This window comes from Ictidomys tridecemlineatus, chromosome 11, assembly GCF_052094955.1.
Source record: "Ictidomys tridecemlineatus isolate mIctTri1 chromosome 11, mIctTri1.hap1, whole genome shotgun sequence".
In the NCBI taxonomy this organism is placed as follows: domain Eukaryota; kingdom Metazoa; phylum Chordata; class Mammalia; order Rodentia; family Sciuridae; genus Ictidomys; species Ictidomys tridecemlineatus.
In genome coordinates, this window is record NC_135487.1 from 36,094,349 (window position 1) to 36,116,975 (window position 22,627).

Here is a 22,627-nt window from a genome sequence, read left to right on the forward strand (position 1 = left end):
TTGCAGACACTGGGATAATGGCCTTGGAGTCAGGCAGATCTGGCCTCCATTTCAAATTCTGCTACCACTGGTTGTATGACCTTGAAGAGTCCAGATGCTTTTCATTTTCACATTCATTCACTAGGCTCTGTGCAACACAATGCAGAGGTGACGGAGTTATAGACCTCAGGGAGTTCCCAGCTGAGTAGAGAAAACAAGCACATAAAGAGATCAGGGTGCTGGGGGATGAGAAATGGGTTCACCAGGAGAGATGACAGCTGGGAAGGGGCATTCGCCTTAGACCTTAGTTTCCTTACTGGAGAAATGTGGGTAAGGATGTCCATTTTGTAAGGCGGATGCAGGGACTAGATGAGACAATGCCTGGCACTTCACAGAGGCTCAGTAAATATCAGTGCCTTCCCCCTTCCCCCTGCAGGCTCCTTTCCTTAGCTCCATCCACACCAGCAGGTCCAGTCTCATAGCAGAGATGTTTGTTAAAGAACTGCTTTAACCATGGGAGGATTTTTCAAGGTCACAGCCTACAGAAAAACTCTAGCAGGAAGAAACTGTTCTCTTGTAGTCAGAAGACTGACTCAGTCAACTCTCCTCACTGCTGAGTCTGCCCAGGTGGTGCCAGGAGTTTAAAGACAAGCTTTGGCCTTGAGGTGGCCTCTAGGTACAGCCACGAGAGCAGCTGGCTCTGTAAAGTGGCCTTAGTTGCCAATTAGCACACAAATTCCACCTTCCTGGTCCTTGTTCTTCTAGCAAAGCCTCTTCAAAGCCTCTTCAAGCAAGGTCTGGCCTCAAGTCACACCTGGTGTCTGGAATCACCCCTGGGGGATCTGGAGGGCACCTGTCAGGACGTTTACCTTAGAACCACCCTTGGAGTTGTCAGCCTTGAGGGAGTCTAGTGGATTGTCCCAACACACAGGGACACACATACCCCAAATACTAGGAAGATAGAAACCTGCTCGCCCCCTGATGGTTAAACTGTAAAATTCACCCAGAGTAAATTGGGACCCATGAATACAGGAAGCTCTGAGAAGGGCTCTTAGAACTAGATGATTGTAGTCCAATTAGACATATTAGTGCAGTGGAAATCTTTATCAAAGGTGGGGATTGGGAATGTCAGAGATGCCAAAGTAAGACCGAGACTTGCCCCCAGCCTGGAATCTTTTAAGGCCTGCCTGCACTTTATTTTAATTATCAGAGCTATAGTTATTTTTTAAATGCTACAGTTTAGATATAGTGATAGCATATTATTATTCTGAACATTGCAAAATTAACACTGAAGAATAAGAGTTGTACATTACTAGATTTGCGTTTACTAAGGAATAAAATATACTAACAAATATTGAGTGCTTACAATTTACAAGACTTACAGACTGTGACACTATATAAGTGCTTAGTGCTTTCTTCCTTTCTTCTTTCCTTCTTTCTTTCCATCCTTTATTTATTTTTATGGTACTGGGGATTGAACCCAGGGGTGCTTTACTACTGAGCTATATTCCTAGCCCTTTTATTTTTTTTATTTTGAGATAGGGTCTTGTTTAGTTTCCGAGGCTGGTCTCAAACTTGCAATCCTCCTGCCTTAGCCTCCAGAGTCGCTGGAATTGCAGGTGTGTACCCAGGACATGACAAATGCTTTTTATGCAGTGCATTTTTAAAATTCTCACCATAACTTCCCTAGGAAGATGCTGCTACACCACTTTACAGATGAGACCACCGAGATTCTGAGAGGTGAGGTGCCAGGTGGAGTCAGAACCAGAGGCTGGAGACAACTTTTGACTCCAGCGTCCTTGCTCACCCTTAATTCTTAGGAGATTCAAGAGTCAGCCTCCAGGGCTCCTGGCTGTCAGGGTAGTTCTCCAAGGCCAAAGACTTAGCAGACTAATAAGGGACCAAATAGGAAGAGAAAACAAAATTTGAGGTGTGCTCTAGGGAAGGATGGAACAATTCCCTATTAGCTTCTAGAGGGTGAGCAACTGAAGATTTCCCAGAGTGATTTCTGCCTTGGTACAGGTGGCACTCAGAGACGGGAGTTTTGAACAGAGAGGGGTGATATTTCCCTCTCAGCTTTTTCGTGTCTGTGACCAAAAGTTTTGACGAGAACTCTTTTAGAGGAGGAAAAGTTTATTTGAAGGCTCCCGGTTTCAGAGGTCTCAGTCGATAGAGGGAAAGCTCCATTGATCTGCCCCTGAGGTAAAGCAGTGCATCATGGCAGAAGGATGTGGCAGGGAGAAGCATTTCAGGAGAGGGCACCAGGAAGCAGAGAGAGACACTACTCACCAGAGACAGAACATAAACCTCAAAGGCACATCACCAGCGATTGGGTTGAGGCCCTCATAACCCAATCACTCCACCTCTGAATGTTCTTATATTGTTTCACACATGAGCTTTGGAGGAACACCTCATGTCTAAAGCATGACAGGTATGGATGGCCAGATGGATGGATATTGATACCAGTTCTCTTCTGTAATGTGGGTTGGGCTGGCTTCTTGAGGCTTGTCTTCTAAGGGACTGATCTTGAACCAAGCAACTGAGTTTGTTTCTGTTTCATCAAATAAGGGCCCTCCTCCTAACTGGGTGGCCGGGTCCCCTCCTCCTTCCATAATTGTTTTCTAGTTATAAAGTTAGGAGATACATATGGGAAATTGTTGGGGAATATAAAAAGGAGAGAGGAAAAACCACACCTTAGTCTTTAGAGATACCACTGCTCACATCTAGTGTGCCTTCATTCTTTCTCTGTGTGTTTTAAACCTGGTTGTTAGATTTGTCTTCACACATAATACATACACAGCTTTGTCTTTTGCTTCTTTTCACTTAAAATTACAGCACATGCATTTTCCCAATATTATAATCTCATCGTAAACCTCCATTATATGACTGTATCATGATTCACTTAATCAGTTTCCCACTGTTAAGCATTTAGATTTTTCTCAGTTTTTCTACTGTTTATAAATAATGATTCTGTGGACTGCTTTCTACTTTGCATAAATCCTTATTCATACTTTAGTTTATTTCTTTAGTTTGGGTCGATGGACCTGCAATTTCTGGCTCAAGCTACGAATTCAACAATATATTCTAAACCCGAGAAACTCAGTAGCAGGTTTTTCTCTCTTTTGAATTCTTTCTGCTCCCTGTAGGGTAATGCTCCTTGATTTTCAAGGTCAAGTCCAAGCTTCTGGAGTAGGCCACAGGCTCTTTAATAACTGCTTGTCACCCAGCCATGCTTCCTCCTGCTACCTCTAGTCCAGCAAACCACACTCCTTGCAGCTCCCTGAGTATATTCACCTGCCTAACACCTGTGTCTTCCAACACACTGCTCCCCCTGCCTATAATGCTTCCTGCAGTCTTTCTCCAAATAGCTCCTACTCTTCATTTAAAATTCATCTCATAAGCCTTTGCATAAATCCTTATTCACACTAGGTTATTTTCTTTAGTCTCAGTCCCCCCAGGCAGATTTGCCTGACCTTAAGTCCAGTTCAGCCTTGCCGGACCCTGCTTTTCCCACTGGGCACTCAGAGTCATTGTGCATTATAACACCACCATGGGCTGCAATCCCTGAAGCCCCAGGCCAAGGGTTTGCAAACTTTGTGTGCCCAAGAAACATTTTATTCAAATGCATTCCTTGCACGGAATAATAGTTAACGTTTTTGGAGAACATATGTGTGTAGCACGGAGGCTTAATCAAGTGGCGTGCATCACTTCATTTAATCCTCATGACTGCTGCTTGTAAACCATGAGGCTGAAGCTTAGGACAGCTCAGGGACCTGCCCAAGATAGCTAAGGTATTGAGCATTAAATTGAAATTCACACCTGGGTCAGAGCCTGAACTCTTAGCCACAAAATTATACTGCCCTTTTATGATGAAAAGGAGTCACCTGTCAGGGGTTTCCATGGACCCCTTGCGATTTTTCTGAAAACAGTTTGGAAACCATTGCTTTCATTAGATCATCAGCTTCTTGAGGGGGCAGGACTGTCTCCGACTCCTCTCTGTGTTACAGTATTTCTGAGCCTGGGCTCAGGAAATGTTGGTGGGGTGGGCGGCTGAGTGGAGCTTTTCTTTTGAAGATGATAAGGAAGTTACTCTTTCATCGGTGCACTTGAGCTGCCTTGAGGTAAAGCAGGCCATGAAGCCTGCAATGACTCGTGGAGAGGGAGGGCATCAAGGCCCATTGGCCAGAAGTTCAGGCTGTGCTCATGCTGATAAGCCTCTTCACAGCCAGACACCTGGGACCAGTGTGGGGCTTGGGAGGATACTTCAGGAGGATAGGGGCCATTTCCTGATAAAGGTTAAACAGTTCAGTTCTTGCTGGAAGCAGTGATTAGTCTGGTCCTTTCATCAGAATTCAGCTCTCTCCACCACGGTAAATAATGGACTAATTAGGCATCTGGCTTACTTGATTTCCCATGGCTAAGGCCAATTTCTGAAATGCAATATGCTATTTGATGTACCAGCATGAATTCATCCTGGGCTCCACAGCCTCCCAACAGCAAAGACCAAAAATAACTCCCCAAAAAGTTCCACGCATGTTGAACACAAAACACTCTAAAATGTAACCTCTACCCTGTTACAGGCCTGCTTGGCTGGGTTCCCAACGGGGGATCTGTTCAGACCAGGGGCATGGCAGGGGAGGAGGATGCAGGAGAGGTAAAAAGTGGAGGGCTAGGTTAACTAGAAGAGTCGACCTGGAGGGAAACTGAGTAGCTGGGTAACTGCCAGGAGGGTATTCTAGAGGTATCAGGCTGTTCACAGAGACCCCTTTAAGGCCACTGTGGCCTCAACAAATAATTGGGTGACCATGGGGTAGGGGAAATGGTAAATGGAATAGATACTGGTAGCAGAGAAGGAGTGAAGAGAACCTTAGAATCTGTGAGTTTGTAATGGCGATCCTACGTGGCTAGATTCTAGTGCTCCAGAATTTCCAAATTCGTGATCTTGAGAAAAGAGATTCTAGACATGGAAGCCCTTTGTGACAGCAGATCAGCAGGAGCGAAAAAGGAAGGAAACCAGAAGAATGGATGGAGATGCAATGAGAACTGTGGAAACTACAGTGAAGACTGCAGTGGATTTCTCTGGGATGTCTCAGGGCTATCCCGCTAGGAAATGATGGGACAGACGAGGGAGCTGTCAATATCTCCCAGGACTTCACAGGTGTCTACTAAGTGTTGGTCTCTGCCAAGTGAGGAAAAAACAAAACGGGGAAGACACAACTTCTATCTTTGAGAAGCTTACAGACCGAAGGAGCAGACAGACGTACTGTTGCTAAAACACAAAATAATGACCACTAACCAAGGGGTATAGCCAGCTGTGTGGGGAGCAGGCAGGAACTGAAACAACTACCCTTCTAGAGATAGTATTATTATTATTATTATTATTATTAGTAGTAGTAGTAGTAATAGTAGTAGTAGTAGTAGTAGTAGTAGTAGTAGTAGTAGTAGTAGTACTGGGCATCAAACCCAAGGCCTCATACATGCTAGGCAAACTCTACCACTGAGCTACATCCCCAGCTTGAGAGACTGCACTTTAATTAATGAACCTCTGAAGAGTTACTTACTGAGATACCTGGCCCTGCCCAGGGAACCAGGGAGGCAAAGCAAGGAGGCAAGTTAAAGGGTCTGCAATGTAGCTGAGATAAGGAGCCCTGGCCAGAGGACATGACCCTACAGTACCAATCCATGAACTACTCACTATCGATTTTGTGAAATAATTTAGTAAATGAAAGAAGCAGAAGTTAGAGAAGAACAAAGAAATGAGGATTCACTGTGGGACAAATAGAAAGATCTTGGAGAAGACAAGCCTGGAAGCAGGTTCAAAAGAATACAGAGAATTTTGAGAGTCTCTGGCTTAGTTAGAACACTTTTCCTCCTCTATAAACTTTGAATTCTCACCCAATCTCAGGACCTTGTTCAGGTGCTAATTGCTGTTCAGGTGAGTGGCTTCTTCCTGCCTGCGTGCGTTTGCCCTCTCTCCCAACAGCTGTTAAAGGCTTGCACTCTGTGGTGGGTATTGGGAATACAGAAATGACTAAGGCAACAGATGAGTCTTCAAGGGAATCACAGTCTATGGTGGAGTCTGGGAGCTGGGGCTGTGGGGCCAGTGAGGTAAGTGCTTAGCCAAAAGCATAAGATAACAATGGCTCCATTTCTCATATACCTACTATTAAGATTAGTTATATGCATAGTATAATCCTTACAGAAATTACAGGATATGGGTATTCACATTCCCCAAAAAACAGATAAGAGAACTGGGACCGAGAGTCTCAGAGAAAACCTTCTGGAAACTTTGCTGATCTCCATGAAATTAGAGCTCTCTCTCTCTCTCTCTCTATATATATATATATATATAGTCAGTCAATAAGAGGTACCCAGAGCCTTTCAGTATGAAAAGATGTGAGAGAAATTGAAGGGAACCACCAACTTTACAGGAATATTATTCGAAGCTTGGAAGCCATCTCTCCTCCTTGCTTTCTGCCAGAGAGTCAAAGTTATAATTTAAAGAGTTAGAAAAACCATGTTTTTTTATCACAATGGGAGAAGTTATCCTTTAGAAAAATGATACTTTCTCTTAAAATTCCTTAAAGTTTCATAAAACTCAAAACTGTTGTAGGAAAAACCATAAAAGTTTCATGAACCCAGAGCACCCTATGTTTTCAGAGCTTCCTGCACATTATTACATTCATTTCAAGTCTTTATTCCCATACCGAACCTTTCCCTCTGTGCTGTTTACTGATTTCCTGGGCTGCACTATAGAAGTGGAGACATATTTGAGTAGACGGCAGTGTGCGAACTATGGTTGTGGTTCAGGTGCACCTGTCTACACTGCAGGAAATCCCCAGCAGCTGGCTACTCTCTGGACATTTCAACAAGACATTCTCATTCACCTACCCAGGGTGAGCCCTCTCCTCCTCTAGGAAAAGCCTCACACTCACACACATCCATCTGATTTGGCTCTACATGAGGTGGGCAGGTCAGGGGCTGTCTTCCCTTTTAGCAGATGGGCGCACTGAGGCTTGGGAGACTGACATCTGTGGGGCATCTGCCTTTGCCACCTCCTTCAAAGACCTCTGGTCAGGCTGCCCCTTCCTGGCAGCAGCCAGGAGTTCTGTGCCTTGGGGTAATCCTGCCCATCAGCAGACCGTGCATTACTGTCAAAGACAACTCCAAAACGATACAGACTTTGGAGTCAGAAGGGCCCTTTAGAGACCACCCTTCAACCCCTAGGGTGTGCACTTGGAGGAAATTAAAGGCTCAGAGCAGGGAAAAGATTTGCTTAAAAGCTCCAACCAAATAAGTGGTTCCAGCCACCCTTGGGGAGGAGTTGGTGTCCCCCGTCCTTCTTGCTGCCACACAAAAAAGCCCATAGTTACAGCTGCTTCCCACAGGGATCCTTGGGGATAATGAAGTCATAGATATGGATCTGGAACAAAGGTTTGGGGACCGTTGGTCCAGTTTTCAGAGTTCCTGAAGCTCTAATGAGACAGTCCAGCACTGCAATCAGGCATGTGGTTTTCAAAGGGGTGGCATTGCCTCTTCCCAGGAGGTAATCAACATGCTGCCATAGGAGACAAGAATTATCCACTCCAATGCCATGGCTGCAGCCTCCTGTTCTCCTAGTCTACCTCTCCGTGTAATGGGGGCTCCCACAATCTTTACCCCCACCCTCTCCTTCCACAGCAAGGCTCTCCTCCCAGCCATGCACTGAAAAGCCAGGCAGGTATGAACACGCAGGTGCCCCTGACATCTAGAGGAGTTGCCATCTCAGGGCCTTCTAGTCTGATGACCCAGTGAAACCCCTGCTCTCCACAAGACACGGACCTCATGGACCATTTCCCTCCATTTAGTAGACGGATGGAACTATGTCTGTTTGTGTTTGTATACATATCCTTTGTGTAATTATATATAATTGTATACTTGTCTATGTGTGTGTTTTTTTTAATTTACCATGTTTACATTTTTATGTATATGTATTTTCTATTTTATGTATGAAAATGTATGAGTTTTCTGCTTGTTATTATATTTGTGTGTGTGTGTGTGTGTGTGTGTGTTGTGGGCTGGTGCACATGAGTTCCAGCTTTGTGTGTGTGTTTGACCATGTCACTGACTGCTCTGTTTGTCAAGTAAATGTGTTATAATTTATTTATTTATTTATTTGACAGAAAGAGAGCAGCTTATCTTGAAGACTACAGGAGGCAAGGCGGGGGGGGGGTGTGGGGGGACACAACAACAACAGAAAAACCACCCAGTCCTGTGTTGCTCTATTTTAAAAGCTGCTCCATGTTGTTATGGCAGCTAATTTTCCTTAAATGATTTAAGGAAACAGATCTGTCTAAAAGAGCTGCAGCCAAGTTGTTATAGCAACACAGGCAGAGGCTGAGGAGGGCCTTGCTCCTGCAGGAAAAGGGAAAAATCACTCTGGTGTGTAGAAACCTCTCAAAAAAACCAGCAGCCCTGGGGCTTTGAGTGACTTGGGGGCAAAGGAAAGTCCTGGGGAACCCATTCCCCTCCCCAGTGAGCCCCTGGCCTTCTCGGCAACAGGCCCTGCCCTCTGGGGCAGAAGGACCAGGAGTGGTCCTTCACCTGGACTACTCAGGACTTCCCTCTCTCATCTCTCTTCTCCACCCCCACCCCGTCTTGCCTCCTGTGAGGCACACACAGCCTTAGTGATTTTCTGAAGCATATCTTCTTTATTTACCTGCCCTCTCGCCGTTCAACATATATTCTCTATAGTGCCATGCTCTGTGTGAAGTCCCAGGGACCCAGAAATGAATGAAGCCTGTCCTTGGACAGTGGGTTAGGACATCAACCTTTGTTCCACAAGTAACAGGGAGTCACTGAAAGGGTTTAAAGCAGGAGAGGGAAACACAGTTGGGTTTAAATTTGAAAATGACTCCAGAATTTCCAGGCTGAGGAACGGACTGGCTGGAAAGAGTATTCATTAATCTCTCTCTTGCTTCAATGTCTTTGAGGGCTCTTTACTGACCACTCTGATTCTCAAGACTGGGAGAGAATATGTGCTGGAATATTCCAGACAAGTGGTGTTTCTTTCCATTTCCTTGATTATTATTATTATTATTTTACAGTCAGGCTATTTAATTCAATTAAAACCAATTTAAAAGAAGGGCTGGAACTTTGATTTTAAATCTTTGTGCAAACCCATCCATGAGCGTCCTCAGCCTGCCCATTACAGCTCTCTATTATAAATCCTGCAAACCAACCTCAGCGGCTGAGGTCACTCACCTCCATTCTGTGGCTCGGCTTTACCTGGAATGCCAGCTCCGCTTTCCCTGTAACCTCCCTCCTCTCTAAACCATCTGATGGAGTATTATATTCTGAAAGACCCAGTTGAAATGCAATTTCTTCATTAAGGCTTCTGTGGTTACCTCCCCACCATCAGCTCTAATTGGATGAATCTCTCCCAGCCTCATGTTTCCAAAGTAAGTTGTGGTATGGACTTCCCCATGGGATTGGCATCCCTCCTGGCCTAGAGCCCTGCCCATTAATCTCTGTAGCACCAGAGGCTATCCAGGAGTCTTCCTGTGAATATGCCCTGTGCTTTAAAGCAAAGGCTGATCTTCAAATTCAGCTTCACCTCTAGGCAAACCTCACAGGTACATATGGGCTAGAAGAGCTGCGCCTGGATGGTCCTAGAAAGCCCATCCACAAATCAACTTCACTTTTTAAGATCACAACTGAATGTAAGGACCCTGGGTGTGGCCTTGCCTGAGAGTGACTAGCTGTGTGGCCGATGGTGTCACACTCTGTGGTGTGTGTGCTGGGATAAAATGAAACTCCCCTGGGTAGTGGGTGAGCTCTCTCTGAAAGAGGATATTCATTCTGGTTGTAGTTACCTAGGAGAGAGCAGAGCCTCAGACCTCAAATCAAAATGGACAGGAGAGGGCTGGCTGTACCACAGTGCTGGAACTGTTCCCTTAGGCTTTGTGACCAGCAAGGACATCAAGATGCCTAAGTTCAGCTCAACCAACAAGAAGTGGTTGGACAGTTGGCAAGATCAGGGGGCTGGAAAGACAAGGGCCCTGGCACCTGGGAGAGCCTTTGGTGGCCATGGAGTAGGCATAAAGTCCAGGGGTGGAGCAAGTCAGCAAAGATGATCAGAAACCTGTGTCCTGCATCATGGGAACAGGAGAAGGTGATGTCATCCCAGGTTCTATCCCTAGGAGTTTTGAACAACCTTAGCAGGTGGCAAGTGAACCCAGGAGAGGGTTAGTGTCATCAGACCCAAACCCTAATTAAAAGAGAACACAGTGATGGTGGCAGTGGAATCAGGGGACACTCAGGGCAGGTGAGGTAGGAGAGAGGTCTGGGCTCAAGTGGCCTCTTCTTCAGGAAAGTCTTTGAAAACCAAGTCAGAGGGTCCAGGTTTGCTTCATCATTTGCTCAACATTTTATGCTAAGGACCTGTTTAGAGTCAGATCCTCACCGGGCACAAGGGACACAGGGAAAAATTAACCAGACTCTGCCCCTGGTGGCGGGGAATCCATCACACTGGGAAACAAGAGCTGCACTGTCCAGAGGGAGCTATTGGGAAAGCGGAACATGAAACATTTTATATCTCAGCCCCAGTGTGGTCCGCAGGTTGAACACTTGTTTTTCAATGTCATCACTGAATATTCAGTGTCTCCAATTGGGGTGAAGGATTTAGGGGACATAGGGCTAAGAAAAGCAGCCTTGGAAGTGAAGGCATCACTAACTCAAGGACAGTAGGCATATCAGAGAAGGACTCCTTCCAGGAGATTCACATTACACAGTGGACATTTCACTCCTGCTCATCCTCAACCCAAGCCCATCTAGCCATGATGGATGCACCACCCGGCTCTACACATACACAAACTGTTCTTGAGTCCCCAGCTCAGGAAAGGTACCATGTGTACTCCACAACCCAGGCCAAAACCATGACAGCAGGAAAGCTCCCTCTGCCATGGGCCATAGTTCCTAGGTCCCTCATGTCTCACTCCTTGACATCTCTACACTGTCCAACCTCCTCTTCAGCTGAATAGCAATAGACTCAAATGGTCTACCAGTCTCTAGCCAGGACCCCTCCAAGTCCATTCACCTCCAGGCATCAGAGGGCTTTTCTGAAAGGAAAACTGGATTCTGTCATTTTCCTGAATTCTTCAGTGGATCTCCATTCCCATGAAAATAAAGTCCCTTTGTCCTTCTGTCTGCCTCGAGGACTAGACACACAGAATAACTTTCAGACTTCACAGCACACCTCTCTCTCAAGGCAGATGCACACAGTTTTCCCTGCCTGGAAAGTTCTCCCTGTCCTGAGCATCCTTTGTGTATCGACTCAGGTGTTGCCTCCTGGGTTGGACTTGCAGAGCTGTGCCTCCTCCATGATGCACCTAGAGTAACTGTCTCTAAAGCCCCTCTCCACCAGGCTATGCTAGGGCACCAGCACCCAGCACGAGGCCTGAAGGAGGAGTGAGGACGGGCTCTCGGGTCTTAAGGGTCCTACTGATTTTCTGCTTATTGACTCAGTGGGCAGAAGGCCACCAGGACAGAAAAGGTGAGGTTGTGAGAATTTAGAAACAAAGCCAGGAGCCATGCTGGCAGTTCAGCTAGCTCAATGAGGAGGTGACGCATGCGGCACTGAAGGTCAGTAGATACACATTTAATGTTTCCAGGGTAGATGCCTCAGGGCACTGCAGCACTTGCAGCTGGGCACGGCCATGCCTGAAGTCAAAGGTGAACTTGGGTCAGATCTGGATCATGTTTGTTAAGGATTTGGTATGTACCAGAGAACACATAGTTTATCCTTCAAATCAGGACTCTTAAGAGTGAAGGAGGGTACGATTAAAAAAATACTCTGGGACAATAGGTGTTGACCAGAACGGCCCCAGGAAGACAGAGACTTATGACCAGCTGCTTATGTCACCCTTTGTGATTTTTAAAAAATAATCCCTGATATGCTTTGTTAATCTATTATTATCACTATTCACTTCTTTAACGTCTATTTCCCCATTGTATTATAAAGGTTAGGGTTTCCTCACCATTAGAACTGCAGTATCTGGAATAGAGAAATGTGGTACATAAGTGTTTGTGGAAAGAATAGAGTAAAAGCCTGGGTGGGGATCAGGCCTCACGCGAGACCACAACCTGGGGACACCTTGACTGCAGCCTCTGAGACCCTCAGCAGAGGACCCACATTCCAGAAAATGAACTATGAGATATGAATGCAGGCTATTTTAAGTTTTCCTCTTACCCCCAAGTACTATTGGGGGCTGGAAGTTGGGACCCTGTTCCAGGTCACCTAGACTCCTGTATTAGTTGCCTGTATACTTTCTTGCGCTTGAAGCAAGAAGTCCTGAACTTTCAGGAAGTTTAAAAACTAGCCCAGCTTCCGTAGTTTACTTATTAGGATCCAACAAGCTCATAGTCAATGTATTCATGCCATAAATAATTTTCTAAAATCTCTGAAACTCCATTTTTGTCTGGTCTGTTTTGCAACATGGACAAATGCCCATTTGTGAGCAAATGAGTAACTTTTAACTAATGACACTGAAGAAGGAAGTCAAATACACTAAAGCTGTGGCCATACTAGCCCTGACACAGAAGGCAGGCCACAAAAGGACCCAGGAAGGCCAAATTCACATCCACAATCAGGAAAACAGTTATTCAATAACCAGGATAACTATGTTGTGCCTCAGAGCTTAACTTTTTGGTTAATCCTGGTTCTAATATATGAGTTTATTTTTAAGTACACATTTTTGTCTGGTCAATATATGTGTTTCCCATGCTATTACTGGCATCTTCATCAAGAGGAAATAGAATGGGTTGCATGGTGTACCTCTGAAGCACCTCAACTCTGAGAACTTTGCTGTTATAGCCATTGCCATCTGTTACCTGATAGAAGTTAAGAGGTCATCAAATCACAGTCATCATAGTTGGAAGTGACTCAGATGTAATTTCACCAGAGTGTCTTCCAAACAATTGAGTCTCCTCTATGCCCCAGTCTTTTTTTTTTTTTTTTTGAGAGAGAGAGAGAGAGAGAGAGAGAGAGAGAGAGAGAGAGAGAGAGAGAATTTTTTTAATATTTATTTTTTAGTTTTTGGCAGACACAACATCTTTGTTTTGTATGTGGTGCTGAGGATCAAACCCCGGGCCGCACTCATGCCAGGCGAGCGCGCTACCGCTTGAGCCACATCCCCAGCCCAATGCCCCAGTCTTAACAGAGTGTTATTTGGCTCCAAGTTTAACAAAGTAAGGCAAAGCTCATAGTTCACACACCCATTCCATCCTCAGGAGAGATAAAAGTTCTGTTTCTCTACAAACACCACCTCTTCCTGTGTTCACCACCCGAAAAAATGATCTGTCCCACCTTCTGTGACAGTTCTTCAGAACAGAATGATTGTGATGCTTCCCTTTTCTAAGCCAAGAAACCCTATTGTCTTCTATATCTGATGGAAAAGAACTTGCCCTGTGAGCAAACTTGGTGTGGGCACCATTGTCCTGATGCCTGGTTCCCCTTTGTTCTGGAATAATAGGCTCTCTTCTCTGGGAACAGGTACCACCCCATGTTCCTAGTTCAACTGTGTGGGTCCCATGGAGCCATCCTGTCTTTACATATATTTGCCTCTTGGGCAGAGTGCTGTACTTTGGAGGTGGACATGTCCTCCAAGCCAGGCCAATCACAGTCCTTTTGGAACTGGAACAGGAAAATGAAAGCAAGTCTCTGTAGTGCGTGGGAGTCAGAACCCAGTGGAGGTGACACTTGACAGTCATTTCCCCTAGGAAATGAGGAATATGAGGAATATGGACATGCTCCAATGTTTTCCTTCATTCCATAAGACCACCATAACCAAATATAGTATTTGTGAGGGGTTAGGAAGAAGGAATTGGAAGAAGGTACTTGGGTCTGCCAAATTCAGAGAAAAGCAGACCTAGTCCTTCTTTGGTTTTGAATGTGTATTCCGAATTTGAAGCTCGCAGTGGACCCTCCCAATACACCTCCCTTTCCCAGATCATGCCATGAGGCCAGCAGCTGCTGAGAGCATTCAGTTACTCACTGGGTCATTGTACATCTGGATGATGAGCTGCTTCACTCCATGCAGGGTCGGGTGGGCCCATGGAGAAGGATCTAACCAGTGTCGGTTCAGGTCAAACCCCATCAGAGAGCACCTAGACGATACCCAAAGTAAGGGTCAGTATAGCTAGGATAGGCCAAGCTTCTCACAAGTCAAAATTGTTAGCATTATTTCCCAGAGACAGTGCTAAGTGCTGGTATGAATTGTTACAGTGCTATCAACAACCTTTGGAGTTGCTACTATTATAACTCCCACTTCAAAAAAGAAGAAAACAGTCATGGAAAGCTTCAAAAATATTTCTGTGGAGCAGTCTAACTTCAATGTCCATCGAAAAATGACCCACAGGGGAAAAAAAAAAGCACATTTTCTACACAGAGCAGTTAAAAGAAGTGCTCAGGCAAGACCACTGGTGTCCCCATTAGTGTCTCTATTATTCCTTGTCCTCTCATACCTATCGCTAATCCGCTGTCTCCACCTTCAAAATACACCACCGTCTTTTTTAGCCTTCCATTGATATCATCTTGAGCTTGGACCTCCTTCCATCCCACCTCTAATCCTCCCATTTTTCACACAATAGCAAGGGTGATCCTCTTGAAACAGGTCAGATCCTGTCTCTCCTCTGCTCAAGTGGCCTCTGGTTAATGCAGTATAAAAGCCCAAGTCTTTACAGCAGGCTGCAATGCCTCATGTGGTCCACCAGCACAATCAAGCGAACATAACTAATGGGTCATTTACTGACATCACTTTGCCTGAGAACTAACTAGTAAATACTAGTACTTTATCAAATCTAATGTTACCCTGCAACGGAGGTGCTATTATTATTCCTATTTTCCCATGTGGAAACTAAAGCACAGAGAGGTTTTAAATAGCTTACTCAATAAAAGCCTGGCACAATGGCACAAGCCTGTTATCCCAGTACCTCTGGAGGCTGAGGCAGGAGGATCATGAGTTCAAAGCCAGCCTCAGCAACTTAGTGAGGGGCCTTAAGCAACTCAGTGAGACCCTGTCTCAAAATAAAGTACAAAAAGGAGTTGGGGATGTGGCTCAGTTGTTAATTGCCCCTGGGTTCAATCCCTGGTACCAAAAAAAAAAAAAAAAAAAAAAAAGGAGGGGGAAGGCAGTGATGTCAGGCTTGATGTGTAAGCAATATGAGCTCATTTCTTGAGCCCACACCCTTTGCATAATAGCTTTCATTAAGTACACACTCGCTACATGCCAGGTCCCAGATCAAGACCTTTCCAGGGATTCTGGCACACACAGCAGTTGTATGTTCCTTTTGGAACTGGGGTTTAAACAGCTGTTGGAATTGGAATTAAAACTAGGTCATCTAAACTCTCCATCCAGGGCTCAATTTTGGATTCCATGAGCCTCTGGATCTCATCCAGGTTGTCTTCTCCCTTTGGTCTCTGGTTTAAAAGAAATGGTCAGTCCTAAAGGGCACCATCTAAACCTCCTTGCTTGCTTCTCTCCTCGCCCTCCTCCTCCCACTGGAATGCAGCCCCAGCAGGTGCCAGGTCATATGCTCTAGGGGGCATAGGCCTCCAAAGCCCTCAGAGTCTCAACATCTCCTGCAGAAAACAGATGCCCCACAAACAGCTCTTCTGGGAGGTGGCAAAGGAGACAGGGCCTTCACTCTTCCTCTGGTTTCCAATTTTACATAACAAAGCATAGAGCAGAAAGCTGAAGGCTCTCAGACTCCCAGAATTTTACACTGGGACTTGGATTTAAGTCCCCAGTGAAGTGTGTATGTTTATGTTCTTTCCCTTCCTTTACTCAACGCCGGCAGCCAGTCACATGTATGGACTTGGAGCTAATGTAACTCTTGCCTAGGATACCAGCCTCTTCCTTCCGGATGCCTCTTTCCTCAAAACCCCTGGGGGACTGAGAGAACCATATTTCCTCATCACTGCGCTGCTGCTGCTGTCTCAATGAAGACCGAATAATAATGTGGAATCATTCTTTGGCTCCACCTTGAGATTCACACAGAGTCCTGCCTACCCTCTCTCCCTTCCTGGCCCACCCCTGGTGAGGGTGAATAATGCCCCATGGCATGCGGGGGCAAGGTCACTGTGTTTGGGTCTCCTGCTCTGCTGCTGTCTTACTATGTGGCTTCAGACAAGTCCTTTGTTCTCTTGAGGGCTGTGTTTCCCCAACAACAAATGGAGGAGAGTTGAAGCAGGCCATGGTATGAGTCTCCTCCAGTGTGGACTGTACCTCCTGCTGTCAGTACAGAGGAACTGGTAAAGCAATGTTCCCTGTATTCCAGGGTTTCTGTGAGATCAGTGATGCCTGCCTACTAATCTTGCTCTCTGCTCTAAACAGAGAGGTTGCAGATGCTCACCCTCCAGGCCAGGCAAGTTACTTCTGACCTTGAACTTGCACATGGGTCCTTTTTCATTTGCCACCACAACATAAGCATCTTCTTTGTTACTAAACCCTTTGTAACTACCACTGTAATAGTGTTGTAATGTCCCGTTATCCCCATTGTATGAAGCCCCATAATTCATGCAGCCATTTCCACATGGTGTCACATTTATGTTTCAATGATGCACTATTTTCACAATGCACAGTTGAATACTCTGATCTCTAAAGTTTTTTTTTTTTCTACATTTCAGCATTTTTTTTCTTAGAGCAGTTTCCCAGAAGTAGAATTGCTTGGAAAGAGGACTGACGGACTATAAAATCACCCTTTAAAATGATAAATAGTCCTCAATATAGAAGGTTAAAAAAAAAGATAGCATACCCTTCCTATCACTCAAAGAGAACACTGTTGGGCTTTTGACAGGATTGCTACCACCTTTTCTTTCTGAGGTTAGAGCATTAAGTAGGGCAGTGACTCACACCTAATCAACATCTACTACACATTCTTATTATAAAAGTTCTATAATTTTTTGAATTTTTTATTTGTTCTCTTTAGTTTTACATGACAGAAAAGTATATTTTGACAAATTTATACAAAAAATGGAGTACATCTTATTCTAAATAGGATCCCAGTCTTGTGGCTGTATTAACATTTTAAAATCCTAGGGCATTACATGGGGAGAGAGAGCAAGCATACCTGTTTGGGTCTGTCTCTTCTTACATACAAAGTTTACATGATTTTTCCTGAGGTCACAGAGCTATTCTGAAGGAGAGTTAGAATTTGAGCTCGGATCAACATGTTGTGAGCACCCAAGATCTCACCGATTGCCTATCTGATTCTGCTTTCCTCTGATGACACTAAATTGTCTTTCACAAAGGAAGCATTTAATTAATCTCCCGATGTACAGACTTAGATATGCAGTTCTTAAATGTTCTTGTCTGCAATATTACTACTCCTGGGAGTGATCAAGGAAAAGCAATGACAGACACCCATGGATACTCTCATCTAAAATCTGCTCAGGGTCATGAATTCAGCTAGCACTCAGAGGATCAGGCTTCAAACCCAGATCTCTCCGGAATTAATGTCCACACTTTCCTATGGAACAACCAGATGAGGGCAGGCTCTCTGTCTTTGAGACGGTATAAGTAAATTTAGGAGGGTTTAGACATCAAAGAGGAGCTAAGAGTTAAATGCAGCAATTCATAACAGTTGCATTGGAATATATCAAACTCCCTAGTGGTGTGGCTGGGATAGAGTGACTGATAAAAGATGTTCCCTGACCTCAAAAGTATACAGTCTAACAGGAGAAAGAAGATATGCTCACAGGCTTACATCCATTTATAATCCAGGGCAATGTTGTTAGGACTAAATGAATTAAAATGCATAACAAACTTAGCTTGGCACAGGTTCTGGTACATGATAATAGCTCAAAAATTTTTGCCTTGTTGTTTTATTTGTATTTAATTATTATTTTATGATAAGTCCTTCATGAGTGACATAGACTATATTTGTTTTATATATTTGTTTTGCAGTCTATAGGCAGCTGGAGTGGACAGCAATGATAAGGTCTAATCTCTTATCCCTCTTCCAGTCTAGGAATCAGGTAGATCTGAGTTCTAGTACACGCTGCTCCCAACTAGCACCTAACTATAGTAGATATTGCTCATATTCTTTAGGAATACCCAGCATCCAACCCTGTTATTAGATGGGAGATGGAGTGGGCAAGTTTTGTCCTCCAAATTACATGTTAAGAAGGCCATGACTGTGCCTTATTTCCCACCCGGAAGTCAGATGAGTCAATTCATCCCTTTGTAACCTGGCAACCAGGGCAGCAGCAGGGAACCAGGCTCAGGCAACAGCCACTCCAGCCCAGGATTTGGAACCAGGTGATGCAAAGTAGTGGGGACGGCTGAGCAGTAAGGCAGTACTGCTGTGGGACAGAGGCAGATTGTTGTGCATGCTATTGTTTAGATGTGTCCCCCAATGGTTCGAGTGTTGGAAACTTAACCCTCAAGTTTATACATTAATGGTATTTAGAGGAGGGGCCTTTGAGAGGTAAATAAAATTAGATGAGGTCCTGAGATTGGGGCCCATGATGGCATTAGTGATTTTGTAAGAAGAGGGAGACCCAAACGGGTATGCTTGCTCTCTCTCCCCATGTAATGCCCCAGCATCACAAAGACCCTCAGCAGACTGACAAGCAGACTCCAGTGCCATGCTTTTGGACTTCTCACAAGCGTGAGCCAAATAAACTTCTATTCTGAATAATTAGCCAATCTCAGGTATGTTGTTATAGCAACAGAAAACAAAGACATTGCCCTTCAGAGCTACTGTTAATTGTTTGTTTATCGAGTCTGGCCTCTGCTTCTGCTTGGTTCTGTGAACACCTTCCTATCAATTTCTTTTCTGCTTAAGTGACTGAAGATAGTCTTTGTTACTTTAGCTGAATGCATCCTTAACCCCATGGCCTTATGGGTTAATTTATACAAAAGTCCACGGGGGCTCTATATTGTCCATTTCCCAAGGCTGGTCAATAAGCAGAGGGAACAATGGGTCTGAGTACTACATTCATAGACTTCTCCCGGCCCCCACTGAACATCTGCAATTGGGAAGGGAACATTGTCTTTGGTAACAGGACTGAATCGTAAACAACTATATCCTTCAAGATGCTTAGTTATGTGCTTCTCCTCTGCCCTGTGCAATGTCTTGGTAAGTCAAGGTGTCCTAACTAGCTCTAGGACATCTTGGTGACACTCACTACCTCTCCAGGTAGCTTACCTCATTCTCAGACAGCTCCAATAAGAAATTCTTCCTCCTCTTTAGCTAAACTTTAGTCTCTCAGTGACTTCTCCCATCAGTCTCAGCCTTGCCTTATGGAGCATCACAGAACAACGAGACTATATTGTAGAGACCAAGGGCTTTGGGACTCATAATTAGGTTTAAGTTTTGGCTGTACTCCTTACCAGATATGTGACCTTTTTAAAATTTCTTTTTTAATACCCCTCTGGGCTTCTGTTTTATCATATGCATAATGAGGATAACAACCCTGACCTTCTGGATTGCGTACAGGAACTAATGTATGTAAATGGCCCAGCAGAATCCTCAGATCAGAGAGAACTCCAATAAACCATAGCCAGTGATGATAGTGGCGGTGGTGATAATTGTGGTGCCTGTAAAATTCTCTAAACTTAAATCTCTCCTCCTCCAGGAAGCAGAGGAGGATTTGCACTCCCTGCAAGTATGGGACAGGGGCTTTTCTTCCGCTCCTGTAGCAATCTCTGCTTCGCCATCAGAGTGGCAACTGCCCGAGATGTTGTCATCACTGAGTCTGTCCTTCCTAAGGAGCCAGACATTTATTGTAGTCCTGTGCTTGATAAAGAGCCTGGATCATGGTAGGTGTTGAAGAAATAGTTATGAATGATTTCCAGTTGGTCTGACATACTCCTCTGAACCATCCAGTCACACAGGTAGGCTCCAATTTTCAAGCAGGAGTGTCCAAGCCAGGGAAGGTGAGGCCACGTAGCCAATCCTCCACAGGGCCTAGACGAATCCTGGCCCTGGCCCCCATGGATTTTGCCCTTGGCCAAGCTGCTTCCAAGAAACCACTTTAGATTTTTTTTTTTAAAAAAGTGAGATTTAACACAGAAAGAAAAGTATTCGAGATCCAGAAAGATCAACTCCTTGATCCAGCCTGCTCATGAAAGCAGTGTGAGTGGTGATTCAAAGGCAACCTCAATCCTCCAAGGACCCTGGGACTCTTTGGAAGCTAAAGCATTTGTGAACTCTTCGGTGAGTACTGTCTGAACCAGGCACATCTTTGATTTTTAAAGAATTCTTCTAACGGTGACCAATCTATCAGTAGTTGCATATTTACTGAACAAAACATCTTAGTAGAAATCATGAGCTCTGGTGAGGAGTCAGGGTGCGTGACCCACCTCCACTGTCTATGTCATCTTGGGAATGTTTTCTGCCCTCCCTGGATTCTCTGCTCTCCTTTGTAAAACAAAGCAGTTATGCTTCTTATGGAGGTGTCTTTCAGATTTTTTTATTATGTGATTCTAAAGCAATAACTGGGCTTTAGCCCCAGAGTTGGGGGTTTTGGGGGAAAGCATATCTTGCCAAAAAGGTTAAAATAAAAAGAAAACAAAGTAGTCCAGGAAAAGGGTTGATACGCTTTTAAAAAGAAACATCCACTAGCCAAGGATTACTGATACCTTAATACTAGTTGTACACATTTCTTAAAATTTGAGATTTGTGTGGGATCCAGATGGGAGTCAAAACACCAGAGAGCATTCCAGGCAGAGGACGTGGCATGTGCAAAGTGAGGGAAGTAAGAATGTCTGGAAATGATACATATTTCTATATGTGTGTTCTGCTTGCATCCCTGACTGTAGGCTCTAGGAGGCCAAGGCTACTGCAGGCTCTTTGTCTTCAGTAGCTTCCACAGACCAAGAAACAGCTGCCTAGAGACAGGGAAATGGACAAGATGACCCCAGATAGCAGGCTTTCATGCTGCTGATTGACAGTTTAGAGTCACTCAGTGTGACATCCTGGGTCTGTGTCTCCTTGGTGCTTTTCCATTATTTATTTTTAAGATGAATTTTCTGCTTAAGCTTAAAATAAAGACCTATCATCAGACAAGAATGGAGGCAAATATTTATGGCCTCAATAGAAAAAAATTGATATTAGAGTAATTCTAGAAAATTCAAATATATGAAGTCTATATTTACATATAGCTGCATAATAAATAATTTTGTCCTCTTGAATTGGAGGTACTTTCAAATACCTTTTTTTCCCTTCTAAATAGTGAATCCCATGAGGGCAAGAGCAGTCTAATTCCCTGGAATGAAGTTACCCTTGTTCCAACATTTTCTGCAGTTACCTCCAATATTATCCAGTTGCAGAGATAGTTCAATGTATCTATTGAATGAATGAAAGACTGAGTGAGTGAGTGAGTACATAAATGTACAAATGCATGGGTGAATAATCTTCAAGTGTTCAAATGGGCCTTTGGCAATTACTTGCAGACCTATAGTCATGCACAGTATAATAACATTTTAATCAATGACTACACATGTGACAGTGGGTCCGTGGATCATATCACTCAGTGAAAATGTGCCCCTCTTGGCTTTTTAAGTACAGTCTCTGATTCTTTCACAATGACAAAATCACCTGACAAAGGATTTCTCAGAAAGCATCCCCCTTGTTAAGCAAGGTAGGAACTATGTTTTAGAAAGTAGTTAAGCATCTGTTAAATATTAAGCATATTCAAAATAACCAGGTGAAGTAAGTATTATTTATCCTCATTTTATAGATGAACAAATAAAATCTAAGAAGGATTTGACCTTGATAAGGTCATTTAACTACTAGGATATAGAGCTGGGATTCAAACGCAGTTCTTGTTGATGCCAGGATGGTTCAGTCACTCTGAGCTCCCTCCATGCATCAGTGAGACTGTGGGATCTATGAAAGGGACACTGAGCTACTCATTCATCTGCTCTTCCTGTCCTGTTCGCTTCCTCCTTTGCCCAATGGCAGAGATGCAGTGGTCCCAGAGAATGTTATTCAAATAGCAAATAAATAGTTCCATCCTGTGAAGGGCATCGTGTCTCATCCATGTTGTAGTAATGGCAGCCAGAACGAGGGCAATGATTTCAGTTCCCCTCCTTATGATTTCCTTTTTCATCTCTTCTAAAGGATAGAGGAAAAAGGCAGCTCAGCGGCTCCAGATCAATCTCGCCCTGAGCACCGTGAGGCTGCATACTCCCAGGAGCCTTGGCATTGACAAGCAGAGATGTATGGGGCATGCGTGCAGTTGTCCCCTGAACACAGCAGTTTTTCAGCATTACCAATGAGCTGTATTGGATTAAGTATATTTGCACCAAAAGCAAAATAAATATTGCTTTATTTAATGCCACAAAAAGGTTGGGATTCAATTGCCCTTGGCCTGAGGCACCTTCCAGCTCTATTGATTGGCCAGTGTCAGAATGCCAGACAATGTGTCATCATCAGCCTCTGCAGAGTGCCCAGCAGGTGGGTTGGGCTCTGCTGTGGTGTAGTCAGAGGCAGTGCCCTTTGTCCCAAACAGAAGGGGTGATCATAACACAGCCCTCCCTCATCACCACTTCCTCAGATCATCACAAGGAGCTCTCTGTGAGCAGACTGCGAGAAAAGAGAGGAGGATATGTAAGAACACCAGCTTCAAAGTCTGGGTTTGGGTTCGAGTCTCAGATCT

At 44.5% G+C, this 22,627-nt stretch overlaps 1 protein-coding gene across 2 annotated transcripts in view; it reads right to left on the reverse strand.

Moving 5' to 3' along the window:
- The window catches only part of Agbl4 (AGBL carboxypeptidase 4), a 1,323,233-nt gene that overhangs the window by 88,516 nt on the left and 1,212,090 nt on the right, over positions 1-22,627 (reverse strand). For both annotated transcript variants that reach the window (XM_040288638.2, XM_040288637.2), the window contains exon 9: positions 14,013-14,124. In XM_040288638.2, the coding sequence (XP_040144572.2) occupies positions 14,013-14,124 (112 nt within the window). The remainder of the gene's footprint in view (positions 1-14,012; positions 14,125-22,627) is intronic.